The sequence below is a fragment of the Phyllostomus discolor genome, chromosome 1 (genome assembly GCF_004126475.2).
Source record: "Phyllostomus discolor isolate MPI-MPIP mPhyDis1 chromosome 1, mPhyDis1.pri.v3, whole genome shotgun sequence".
Classification (NCBI taxonomy): domain Eukaryota; kingdom Metazoa; phylum Chordata; class Mammalia; order Chiroptera; family Phyllostomidae; genus Phyllostomus; species Phyllostomus discolor.
Genome location: NC_040903.2, coordinates 198,755,645 through 198,768,958, shown reverse-complemented (window position 1 = coordinate 198,768,958; position 13,314 = coordinate 198,755,645). Strand labels below are relative to the sequence as shown.

General features: G+C 41.6%; 1 protein-coding gene and 1 long non-coding RNA gene across 2 annotated transcripts in view; one reads left to right on the top strand and one right to left on the bottom strand.

Moving 5' to 3' along the window:
* The window catches only part of NOXRED1 (NADP dependent oxidoreductase domain containing 1), an 18,592-nt gene extending 5,278 nt beyond the window's left edge, over positions 1-13,314 (top strand). The window contains exons 4-8 of the mRNA XM_028506331.2: positions 1,210-1,409; positions 6,831-7,011; positions 7,588-7,739; positions 8,357-8,579; positions 12,961-13,314. Coding sequence (XP_028362132.1) covers positions 1,210-1,409; positions 6,831-7,011; positions 7,588-7,739; positions 8,357-8,579; positions 12,961-13,138 — 934 coding nt within the window. The 3' untranslated portion in view covers positions 13,139-13,314. The remainder of the gene's footprint in view (positions 1-1,209; positions 1,410-6,830; positions 7,012-7,587; positions 7,740-8,356; positions 8,580-12,960) is intronic.
* Positions 2,069-2,796, bottom strand: LOC118497632. The gene is made up of 2 exons (XR_004900169.1): positions 2,749-2,796; positions 2,069-2,683 (listed from the first exon to the last, which is right to left on the bottom strand). It is a non-coding gene; the product is annotated as an uncharacterized LOC118497632 (long non-coding RNA).

Here is a 13,314-nt window from a genome sequence, read left to right as displayed (position 1 = left end):
ACCACACATTGATGTTTCTCTCTCTCTCTCTTTCTCCCTCCTTTCCCTCTCTAAAAATAAATAAATAAAACCTTTTTAAAAAATTGTATTAAAAAATAAAATAAAGTCGGCAGGAGGCTTTACTTTCTATATGTTTAAAAAATAAATAGAATGTGGCTTGTGATTGCTTATATGGAAACTCTAGAGCTTTACTATTTAATTTGTTTTATCTTTTTGAGCTTTAATTTAAAAAATACTCCAATTTGCACTGAAATACGAAATACAAGGTTGCCATATAACAACATAAAGCAATGCCTTATGTCTTCTGAGGTCAGAGTTTGATTATTTTGGGCCAGAAAATACATACAGAACCAACAGTAAGTGAACCTCTAGAAAGACAGGGCTCACCTTGGCTGGTGTGGCTCAGTGGATTGAGTGCTGGCCTGCAAACCAAAGGGTCACTGGTTTGATTCCCAGTCAGGGCACATGCTTGGGTTGCAGGCCAGGTCCCCAGTAGGCGGTGCACAAGAGGTAACCACACATTGATGTTTCTCTCCTCTTTCTCCCTCCTTTCCCCTCCCTAAGAATACATAAATAAAATCTTTAAAAAATAAATAAAGAGAGGGCTCAAATCCCTGACCCTCAATTTCTCAGGTCTGTTTTCCCTTATTATAAACCATTTTCCTTTAGTTTAAAAAAAAAAGCTAAGTTACCTGTTTCCTGGACCTGTGCAGGACTGGTACAGCAAACTAGAAAGCACAGGTGTGTGGTAGGAGGCGGGTGCGCTCATCCTGATGGCCAGGAACATTGACAGCTGTCTGCACAGGAGATGAGGAGCAGGACCGCGGTGCTCCAGGATGACACGTAACAGCGGCTGTTCACAGTGATGGCCCTGAGTCCAAAACAAAGGTTTAACATGCAGACCTTGTGTTTCAGAAGGCAGGGACATGCACAGCACAGGTAACAAAAAACGATCATTTAAAAATGTTCTAAACAAGTTTTGGTCCTTGGAAGGGGTATGCTTTACGTTCTGGAAAATTCACTCAGGAAGAGCATTTCATTCCCTAGTGACACTGCACAAGTGCCACATAATTGGAATGCCTTATCTCTGAACAACTCAAGGTGCCACCAGCCTGCCATGTGGGGAGGTTAAAGCAGAGAAGGTCAGAGGCTGACAGTGAGAAAGAACTCCAGGGCGAGCGTCTATTTATGTTTGTGTTCATTCTCCAGCAAATTATTACAGGAGAAGCAAGCTTCCAGGTGTTCCTCGACTGAATCATTTGCCAACGCTCCTGACGACGATAATGAGTTAAAGGTGGGCATCATTGGAGGTGGCCACCTTGGGAAGCAGCTGGCTCGTGTACTGCTTCAGCTTGTCCCCATCCCTGCTGAGAGGCTGCGGATCTCCACTCGGAGGCCAGAGGCCCTGGGTGAGGAGCAGTGTCCCGTAGAAGGGGGGCTTGGGCAACGAGGCCACTGTGAACGGGGGATCTTTGCATGCGGCGTTGCTGAGTTCTTGGATGTCTAGCCGTGGGGAGAGCTGGAAAGATGGTTTTTAACTTGTTCCTTACAGCTTTCTTCACTTAGATGTTTCATAGCCATCTTTCTTCCTTGTACCGTTGGTGGTGAGATATCTTTCTGGGTCTTTGATCCAGAGAAACTTTCCAAACAGAGTTCAAATCTAACTGGACCATTTAGCCTGGTGGGTGTTAAGAAGTTCCAAACCGTTGGCCTGGTGTTTTTTAAAATAAAACTTCCTGAATTTTTAAAAGATTTCTAATGATTCCATCTACTAACCAGAACGGTTGCCTCCAGGGAGGTTGAGGGAACTTTGGGGGGAGGTAGACATGTTCCAGCTCTTGAAAGAGGTGTGAATTACACGGTGTGTGCGTTTGTCAAAAATGATCAGACTGTATACTTCAGATCTGCGTGTCGCACTGGATGTAAATCATGCTTAGATAATTTTTATAAATGTAAAATATTATATGCATGTTATAGAAAAGTTAGAAAGTTATTCTATAGGAGAGTAAATAATAACTACCCATAATCCTCTTACCAGGTATAATTCCTGTTTTTTCCTCTGAGTATATCAGATTATATCAATAATTGATATTATACAGTTGTTTATATTCTCCTTTTTCACTTAATGTATTTTGAGCATATTCTCATATTATTTAACATTCTTCAAAATCATGATTTTAAGGTTGCATAGTATTACAACATGTGGCTGTATGATAATTTGTGTAACTGTGCCATATTGGATTTCCTTGTGTATCATTTTAAAAATAAAATTAGTTGGTCAAAAAACAGGCACAGCTTTGTTAAGATATAATTTGTATACAATAAACTGCACATTTTTTAAATGTACAATTTGATGTTTTGACACATGTATATTCCTGTGAAACCATCAACACAAGGTAATGAACTTATCCGTCACCCCCAAAAGTTTCCTTATAATTCCTATCTCTCTACCTCCTTGTAGCCCCTGACCCAAGAAACCACTGATCTGATTTCTATCATCATGGATTAGCTTGCATTGTCTAGAATTTATACAAATGGAATCATATAGTTTGTACTGTTGTTTGGTCTGACTTCTCTCACTTTGCATAATTATTCCGAGATATATTTTGAGATACATGTTGTTTCATGTATTGACATCCCTTTTATTGTGGAGTAGTATTTGATTGCATAAATACAGTGCAATCTATTTATCTATTCAGATAATCTATTTATCTATTCATCTGAATAGATAAATCTGAATAGATAAACCCCAGTTTATCTATTCATCTGTTGATGGACATCCAGGTGTGTCCAGTTGTGGGCTCTTACAAATGAGGCTGCTGTGAACATTTGTGTACAGATATTAGTGCAGACAAATGCTTTAATTTTTCTTGGGTAAACATGGGACTGGAATAGATAAGTCATATGGTAGGTATACTTAATTTTTAAATTTTACTTTGTAAAGAAACTTCTAATACATTTTTTTCAAACTGACTTTCAAAAAGGTTGTTGAGGTGTAAACTTTCACCAGCATTATGTAAGAACACCCATTTCACGACACTCATCCATTCTGAGCCTCTGTTTTTTTTAAATCACTATTTTAATATGCCTTTTAAATGTTTATTTTATCTTTTCTTTTAAAAACTATATTTAGTTTTTTATTGTATTTTTTCCATTACCATTGAGTCCCCTTATACCTCCCTCACCCCCGTAATCACCACACTGTTGTCCCTGTCCATGAGTCCTTTTTCCTTTTTGCTCAACCCCTTCACCCACTCATCCCCCCCACCTCAGCTGTCATCCTGCTCTCCACCTGTGAGTCTGTCTCTGTTTTCCTTGTTAGTTCAGTTTGTTCGTTAGAGTCCACATATGAGTGAAACCATATGGTACTTGTCTTTCTCTGACTGGCTTATTTCACTTAGCATAATGTTTTCCAGGTCCATCCATACTGTTGCAAAGGGTAAAATTTTCTTATTTTTTATGGCCGAGTAGTATTCCATTGTGTAAATGTCCAATAGGTGTTTTATGCACTCATCGACTGATGGACACTTGGGCTACTTCCATATCTTGGTGATGGTGAATAATGCTGCAATGAACACAGGGGTGCTTAATGTTCTTTCTAATTGGTGTTTTGGGCTCCTTTGGCTATATTCCCAGGAGTCAGATTGCTGAGTCAAAAGGCAGATCCATTTTTAATTTTTTGAGGTATCTTCATACTGCTTTCCACAGTGGCTGCACCAATCTGCATTCCCACCAACAGTGCAAAAGAGTCCCCCTTTCTCCACATCCTCGCCAGCACTTGTTTGTTGATTTATTGATGACTGCCATTCCGGCAGGAGTGAGGTGATATCTCATTGTGGTTTCCATTTGCATTTCTCTGATGACCAGTGATGTTGAGCATCTTTTCATATGTCTATTGGCCATCTGTATGTCCTCTTTGGAGAAGTGTCTATTCAGCTCCTTTGCCCCTTGTTAAAATTGGGTTCTTTGGGGTTTTTTTGGTGTGGAGTTTTGTGAGTTCTTTATAAATTTTGGATATTAGCCCCTTATCAGATGTTTTGGCAAATATGTTCTTCCATTCTGTGGGTTGTCTTTTTATTTTGTTGATGTTTTCCTTTGTTGTGCAAAACTTTTTAGTTTGAAGCAAGTCCCATTTGTTTATTTTTCCTTTTGTTTCCCTTGCCTGGGGAGATATAGCTGATAAAATATTGCTGTGACCTATGTTTGAAATTTTGTTATCTATGTTTTCTTCTAGGATTTTTATGGTTTCGGGTCTAATGTTTAAGTCTTTAATCCATTTTGAATTTATTCTTGTGTGTGGCATAAGAAGGTGGTGTAGTTTTGTTTTTCTGCATGTATCTGTCCAATTTTCCCAACACCTTTTATTGAATAAACTATCTTTGGCCATCGTATGTGCTTGCCTCCTCTGTCAAATATTAATTGACTATAAAGGTGTGGGTTTATTTCTGGGCTGTCTGTTCTGTTCCATTGATCTATGTGTCTTTTTATGCATGCTGTTTTGATTACTATGGACTTATGGTATAGTTTCATATTATGGAGCGTGATTCTTCAACTTTGTCCTTCTTTTTCAGGATTGCTGTTGCTATGCAGGGCCTTTTGTGGTTCCATATCAATTTTTGAAATATTTGTTTTAGTTTTGTGAAATACATTATTGGAATCTTGGTAGAAATTTCATTGAATCTGTAGATTGCTTTGGGTAGTATGGACATTTTAATGATGTTAATTATCCCCATCCATGAACACTGTATGTGCTTCCACTTATTTGTATCTTCTTTAATGTCTTTCTTCAGTGTCTTATAATTTTCCAAGTACAGGTCTTTTACATCCTCGGTTAGGTTTATTCATAGGTATTTCAAAGCCATTGTAAATGAGATTGTTTTCCTAATTTCCTTTTCTGTTAGTTCATTATTGGTATATAAAAATGCAACTGTTTCTGGATATTAACTTTATATCCCACTACTTTGCTGAATCCATTTATGAGTTCTAGTAGTTTCTTGGTGGAATCTTTGGGATTCTCTATGTATGGTATCACATCATCTGCATATAAAGACAGTTTTACTTCTTCCTTTCCAATTTTATTTCTTCTTCTTGTCTGATTGCTGTGGCCAGGACATCTAGTACTATGTTGAATACGAGAGGTGAAAGTGGACATCCCTGTTCTTCTCGATCTTAAGGCGGACACTTGTAATTTTTGCCCGTTGAGTCTGATGGTGGCAGCTGGTTTGTCATATATGGTCTTTATTATCTATGTTTCTTATTTTAATATGGCCTTCACTGATCACCATAATAATTGCATATTTTTATAGGTTCATTGCTATTTTGTCTTCGAGTTCTTTTTGCCCAATTTTTCTGTTGGCATGCCTGAATTTTTCATATTAATGTGTAAATATTCTTCCCTTAATCAGATTAAGGAAATCTTAAAATTTTATTACTCAAGGCAAATTGAGAAAAATATTATCAATATAACTAGTATTTGTGATATTTCAATAAAGCACATCTATTCTTTGGGAAGCAATATATTTATTAATAATGAAGTTAGTATTTTAGAGCCTCACTGCATGTTGTGTAAGGAAGCAAGACTTCAAAATGCTCAGCATCAGCTTCTACGTACTTTTGAGAACCACATATGAGAGAAGAATGGATGTGCATGTTTTCTAAACTGATTACCTATAAGTACCTGCATTCCAAGGTGATTTAAGCACCAAATTTATCATGTACTCTTGGTAGTTAAGAAGTGACCTCTCCCATGTCTAATACTCCCTTTTTCAATAACATTTAAGACATACTACCATATGTGACTTTACATTTTCACTTTTGAAAATACATATTGCAATAAGTACAACCAAAGATCAACTACCAAGAGGTGTTTTTGTGCAACTACATGCTTTATCACATTTCTATCTTTATAGATATCTTAACATTAAATTGTATATACTTTACAGAAGCTGTAAGTATGCAAGGTGGGGCAAAAGTAGGTTTACAGTTGTTTGTAGGAAAAATAATACGATGATTAGAATGTCATAACACAAGAATAGACTCTGTGTTTCATGTACTCACAACCGTAAACCTGCTTTTACCCCACCCTGTGTTTTCCTAAATTCCCAGCCCCTGCCCTAGACTCTCCCACTCTCTTACTTAGTCTTTCCTGCCAACTCAACCCAGTTGGCTGAGTAATGTTGGCCCAGTCACAGAATTTCTTGACTCAGTTTCCTCATCAATAATACAGGAATAATAAGGTCCTTCTGAGGATTCCCTTAGACAATGTATATGAAGTACTTTGTATATTATCTGTTACATGATAAATTGGAGCAGAAGGCTTCTTCCAGATATTTTTCTTCCTAAAAAAAAACAAACCTGAAAAACTCTAGCTTTTGAGAAAAGGACAAATTGCCTTACAACCTCAAGCACAGCTACAGCGGCGCCTGCTGCTGTAGCAGTGGGGGCAGGGCACTGCTGCATGGCTTTAGACGGCCTGAGGGAATCTCTTCTCGTTTATGGGACCACAAGAGCAGAGATAAAATAATCGTCTTGTCCTGGCTGGTGTAGCTCAGTGGATTGAGCGCGGGCTGGGAACCAAAGTGTCTCAGGTTCGATTCCCAGCCAGGGTACATTCCTGCGTTGCAGGCCATAAACCCCAGCAACCGCACATTGATGTTTCTCTCCCTCTCTCTCTCTCTCTCTCTCTCTCTCTATCTCTATCTCCCTGTCTTCCCTCTCTAAAATGAATAAATAAAATCTTAAAAAAAAAATCGTCTTCCCCTCCCTGCAGGTGACGTTCCAGTGCAGCTCCTCTGTGCTGTGATCTTTCTGTCTTCCTTTGTCCCTCCCAGATGAGTTCCAGAAACTGGAAGTCCAGTGCGTCTACGATAACTCTCACCTGGTGGGCTGGGCCAACCTGGTGTTCCTCTGCTGCCTGCCATCGCAGCTGCCCAGTATCTGCACAGAGATACAAAACAGCTTCAGAAAAGCCTGCATTGTATACAGCTTCGTGTCTGCCGTCCCGATACCCAGGTATCTCATTAGGGAGAGTGCAGAACTGGCAGAGACATGCTCTGTCTCTTCAGCCCTGGCTTCTGCCTCTCACCTCCACCCAGCTCCTGCCTGTTGGAGTGGCCCTTCCCTGGTAAGTAAGGTGGAAGCAGCTTCACCTGCAGAAGGACCCAGCCATCCTTTCTAGTGTCAACCCACACCTGTGAGTGGGACATTTTCTTTGACGTGCAAATGTTTAGAACGGCAATAGAACCTTGCCTCCCACTCCTTGAAGCTGACCTGTGTCCCCTTGTGCGTCCATGAGACGGGAAACCGCCAGTCAACAGCACGAAGAGTGATTGAGAGCACGTGTCAAATGTTATTTCCGCAGCCCTAGGGTCTAGGCCAGTACCTGGCGAGGGGTAACATTCAGTAAGTGTCGGCTAGGCAGGTGGCTAAACAGTCCAGCTAACAAGTGGTGCCCTCAGTGCGGACCCACACCTGTGCTGTGTGTGCGTGGGGGTGGGGGATGTCGTTTGTTAGAGGTGAACTCAGTGGGTCGTGTGGCTTATTCTAGTCCTGGCCCTGTGCTCCATGTCTTGGTGGCTCTACTTCCAGGTTGAAAAACCTACTGAACCACACCAACATCTTGCGGGCTCAGTACCAGTGTGTGGAAGGTTTTGCCCACATCCCAGGGGCCAATAAGGAAATCATAGCTGCTCTCCAAGATCCTGTGATTCTTCAGGCTACCTGCCCCAGCGATCCTACCGGTAATGGCCCACCCTAGTGCTAGCACTCCGTAAAAACTCACCCTCCTCTTGGCTTGTTGCTATCTTATTGGATCCCTGTGTGTGCGTGCTGGGGGGGGGGGGGGGGGGTGCGTACAAGCTAGGTTCCCTTTCAGCTATGTAGGTTTTGAGCAGGGACAGCTTTGGGGGCACAAAGCAGTCCTAATAAGGGAAAGCTGAGAAGTCTGAACATTGGGACCCTTGAAGGATGAACTGGAAACGACCAGGCTGGAGAGCCCATTTAATCTTTGCACGGGAGGATGCGGTGTCTGGGACCAAGTAGTTTTTCCCTGCTCTAATCTTGCGGTTTCCCCTCGTCCTTTTTCTATTGGCGAGGGTCATTCTAGAAATTCCTAGAGATGCTTTTGCCATTAGCGGTGTCCACATTAGTCACACCTGTCCTACCACGGCAGGGTCAACACACCATGTGTTATCACAGGTCATGGGGTGGGGTGGGGGGAGTGTTTGCGTATCTTCAGGTTCCTGTGACCAACTTGTCTTGGGGAAAAGGTGACCGTTCACTCTCCTGGGCTTGTCCCAGGTTCTCTGCAAACCTTTGGACGGCGCTAACCGGTCTCTCCCTTGTCGTTGACGTGCAGGCGGAGTAATCCTCAATATCAAGTGGTTGGATGGGGTGTTCTACGCGGCTCTAAACGTCTGTACGGCAAAGGCCGCGCATCTCTGGCAAGCGCTGCAGCTTGTGAATGAGCTGTTTCCTGCTTCATGCTTCAAAAAATGTAGGAAGGATGGACCACCTTGCCCAAAACTTCAATTAGGGCACTTTCTCAACGAAAGCTATATTGAGAACCTGCCTCCGAAAAGGTGAGGTCTAACGGCTGACCATTCTCATTCCCCCACACTGCTGTCTGGGAGGTCGCTGTGCTGCGTTTTCCTTTCATGTTATCTTTGCAAAGTTATAGAGAGAAGGCATTCTTGTAAAAAAATCCAACTTCTGGAAAAGTGAAAGCTCTCCTTTGCTCCCCAAGTACCATTTCATAGACTACCTCTCATGGTTTTTATATTTGTCTTTTTATGTATGCATTTACAAACATATTTATGCTGTTATTAAAGTGTACACATCTGTATCTACATATACATTTTAGAAACATGGGGACTATATACACTGCATTTTTTCTTATTACATGACAATTCTTTGTTAGTACACTCATATCAATTTCATGTATGAGCAACTGCATAGGCATTCATTGATACATTTAATTAAATTTATTCATCCTATTTCCTCCTGAGGGTGATGTAGTGGCCCCCACCCCACCCATCCCAAATTTTACCTGAAGGGCTGCATTGAACATTCTTGTACTTACTTTGCATAGTTGGACCGCTATTTCTGTTGAATAGCTAGAATAATAATTCTGGGTTAGAGATTTTATATGTATATATAGTTTGTTTGTTTGTTTGTTTAATGGGCATTTCCAAAGTGCTTGTTGAAAACGTGGTGCTTATTTTTATTTCCACCAGTAGTGTATGAGAGTACCATTGCATGTTTAATCCTCTTTTTAAAGATTTTTATTTATTTTTAGAGAGGGGAAGGAAAGGAGAAAGAGGGAAGGAAACATCAATGTGTGGTTGCCTCTCATGTGCCCCCCACTGGGGATCTAGCCCACAACCCAGGCATGTGTCCTGACCGGGAATTGAACTGGCAACTATTTAGTTCACAGGCCAGTACTCAGTTCACTGAGCCACACCAGCCAGGGTGCAAATTAATCTTTGGTAATCTAATGAGAGGGCAAGATGTTTAATCTTTGATAATCTAGTAGGAAAAATTGCTGCCCTTGTTACAATGCTCTTTTATCTCGAAATTCACAGGACACTTTCAAATCCTTTTCTCCCTTGACTATTGAACATAGAGCCTCGCTCTTCCTTTGGCTCTCCTGATATCCTCCCATTCTCCTCATTTTCTTCCTGTGTCTCCAGCCCCTCCTTTGCCAGTTCCACTTCTGCCCCATCCTTACATTTGGGAGTTTTCAAGGCTCTGTCCTAGGCTTTCTTTCTTTCCCATTCTACACGTGGTTCCTGGGTGATCCTGGGGACTTGGGTTGCCGTCCTCACCCTGACACAACCGAGTCTGTCCCTCCAGCCTGGATGTCAGTTCCGTGCCCAGGCGTGGCCACACTCACCCTCTCCACTCAAACTCAGCGTGTCCGGAAGCATCCCTGCTCTCATCCCCGCTCTTCCAGTGCTTCTCATCCAGTTACAGCCTTCTTCACCAGTTATTCAGGCCAGAGCCCTGGGAGAATCCTTGATTCTCCCCTCTTTTGCATTCTCATCAATCACCAAAGGCCTGTGATATGCTCAGTTTGGAGACTTCCCTTCCCCATTATCCCAGGATTCCCTTCACTGCCCTCTCATTCGGGATCTCTTTCTGGAGCTCTCTCTTCCTCTGGCATGGCTCGCTCCTCCACTGTGGTGGATCAGGTCCTCCTCCCGTAGCTTCCCTAGAGAAAGATGTATGGGAAGTAATTGTCAGAGACTATGTCTGAAAAAAAGTTTTCATTCTAACCTAATATGTTATTGAGAACATAGCCAGGCATAGAATTCTAGGTTAGAAATAGTTTCCCTTCAGAATTTTGGAGGCATCACTCCACTGTCTTTCAGTTTTTAGAGTGACTGCTGAGAGAGAGGCACAGTGTCGTTCTCATTTTTTAATCCACCCTGTGTCTGGGACCTGTTTCTTTTTGCTCTGGCAGCTCATAGGGCCTTTTACTTTCAGTATCCTGAAGTTTCATGGTGTGGGTCTGTTTCAATTCTCTGTGTTGGCACTTGGTGGGCCTTTTCCTTCTTTTCCCTTAAAAAGGTATTGTCAAATATAACGCATGCACAGAAAAGTACATATTCCATAAATTCATAAATACACAGTTTAATAAATTACAGTAAAGCAAGTGCCCAAGCAACTGCCACCCAAAAAGAAAAGAGTATCCAGTGGTCCTTTTTGCCCTAGATGGCAAGTTCTCCAGTTGTGTCTTCAATAACTTCTTCCCTCCCATTTCCTCTGCTCTCCATCAGTATTTCATCAGTCAAATAAATGGTGGGCATTCTGGACTAATCTGATATTTTAAAACCTTTCCTATTTTCATTATCTTTGTCTTTTTGCTCCACGTCCTGAGAGAGTTCCTCAACTATAGTGTTTTGCTATCATACTTTGAGCACATTTTCATTTTTGCTTTATTTTGATTTTTAAAAATGAAAAACAGTATTTGTTGATTTAGAGGAGGGAGAGAGAAATATCTATTTGCCGTTCCACTTGTTTACAAATCCGTTGGTTGCTGGGAGAGGCAGAGAGACACGTACATCTACCTGCCGTTCCACTCGTTGACGCAATCCCTGGCTGCGTCATCCCTGGCTGACTCGTGTGTGTATGTCCTGACCGGGGGGTCAAACCCGCAACCGTGGTGTGTCCAGACGACGCTCTAACCAACTCAGCTACATGACCGGAGCCCAGAGATTTTTTTTTTTAGTCCCCAAATCTTCCTTTTTTTTCTGCAGCATCCTCTCAACATTTTACTGTGCAATACCATCTCTCATCCCTTCGACAGAGGTTTCTTTTCTGAGTTGTCCTCTGATCGTGTGTTCTGATCGCTAGCATTCACTTTATCTTAGTCATGGATTTTTTCTATCACTCACTTTAGAGGGTTTCTTTAAGTGCAAGGAGAATCTTGACAGCTCACATTTTTAAAGTCCTCGTTACTAAAAAGCTACTTGCTCACATTCTGTGTTTGCTGCTGTAGTCTTTACTACGGAGTGCTTTGCTCAGCTGTTTCCTTGGGAAACCCTGAATATCGGTATCTTTAAATCTTTGCGCCCCAAGTTGCGGAGAGGAAGCTGTGTGTAGGGAGAGGGGTGGTCTTATCATTCAGTTTATACGTTTCCAATTTATTTTCCCTCTTTTCAGCATATCTCTGCCCTCGGCAGCACCCGTGGTCCCCTGTCCGGAGACCCTCTGTTTGGCCTTGTGCAGAGAATAAACCTTCTGTCAGGGAGGAGGAGGGACTGTCTCCCGATGGCGCAGTGCTGGGTAGGGTGCCAGGAGGGTCGTTCTCCTTTTTAAGATTTTAAGCCATCATCCTCTTTTTGGCCATTTTGCCCCCACTTCCAGGTGTACTCGGCCCACTACGTCCGGGGTCTTGCGGGTTCTGTGACATGAACGGTCCGTGCCTTGGCTTAGTGACGCTCTTTGTCCGTGTTCTTTCCAGCTTCTGAACTGGCTGCTCTTGTGTTCTCTCTCGTTGTCATTTATGTGCTCGGCCTATTTCTCATGTGGATTGTTTGCTTTTACTTATTGTTTTGTGGGATGTTTTCAGTAGGAATATGTTTTGAGTATTGGAAATATTTTTCATATTATTTTGGGGGGGGTATATTTTACTGTTCCGAAGATTCTAATTTTTATAGGCAAAATGGTCAGATCACTTCTTTATGGATTCAGGGTTTCAAGCCAAACTTATAAAGACTGTTTTCACCACAAAATATTCTATATCCTCCTAGGATTTTTTTCATTTTTAACTATATTTTATTGATTAAGCTATTACAGTTGTCCCATTTTCCTGCCTTTATCCCCCTCTGCCCTGCACATCCCCAGGATTTGATTTTTAAAAATATTTAAATCTTTAATAAATTTAGGATTTTTAACATCTTTTATTCATTTTAGAGTGTTAGGTTGTCCTAACACTATAGAGGAGCCAATTCATTCCTACCAGTTTGAAGTGTGCTTTTTAGCATTTGGTAAGCTGCAAGGTATTCGTAGGCATATTAACTTCTATTCTTTCCCTGCAGAGTTGAAGAAGATACCTTTTTTAAAGAGGGTATTTGAAAAGAAATGAGATATTTCCCATTCCTAGTGTCCATGATCCTCTTATGTATTCTCTTCCTAAAATCAAGGAAAATATATTGAAAAGGATGCCCATGTTACCATTATAATCATTCTCTAATTGTGAATTCCTCCCAGAACACACTTAGAGAAATGTACATAAGTGTGAAAGAGCATCATAAGTATAATTAAACCCACATATTGAGCAGTTTCAGAACCCACATATTGAGAATGTTTGATTTAATTATGAATTTTAATTAGTTTGATATAGAAAATGAAGAACCTTATTTAACGAGTGGAGGAGCCATTCGTGAAAGGAAATGTTTACAGCCAGATCAGATGTACCAGACAGACAAAAATTAACAGTATTTTTTTCCACCCCAGCCCTCTCCCCTGGTTTGATCTGACTATTGTGCAACTCAGGGACACTCCCTTTAGCGACAACCTCCTGACCCATCCCGCTCTCCAAGACCACGTCACCCACCTGTACTGTAATTCATTTGGCATCTCCCTCCCCGAAGAACAGCACTACCTGGCTCCCCCAGACTCTCCATCGGAATGAGAGATGAGAGCCCCGGAACCGGAATTCGCGCCCCCTCTGCCTTGGTCGTAGTGGGATCATCACAGCCGAAGGCCGGAGTCACGTGACTGTATTGTGTTTGCCGTGCGTTAGGCACTAAGGAGTTAGAAAATGGTACTGATGGCTCTTTAAAATGTAGAATAAAACAAGAGGTCCTT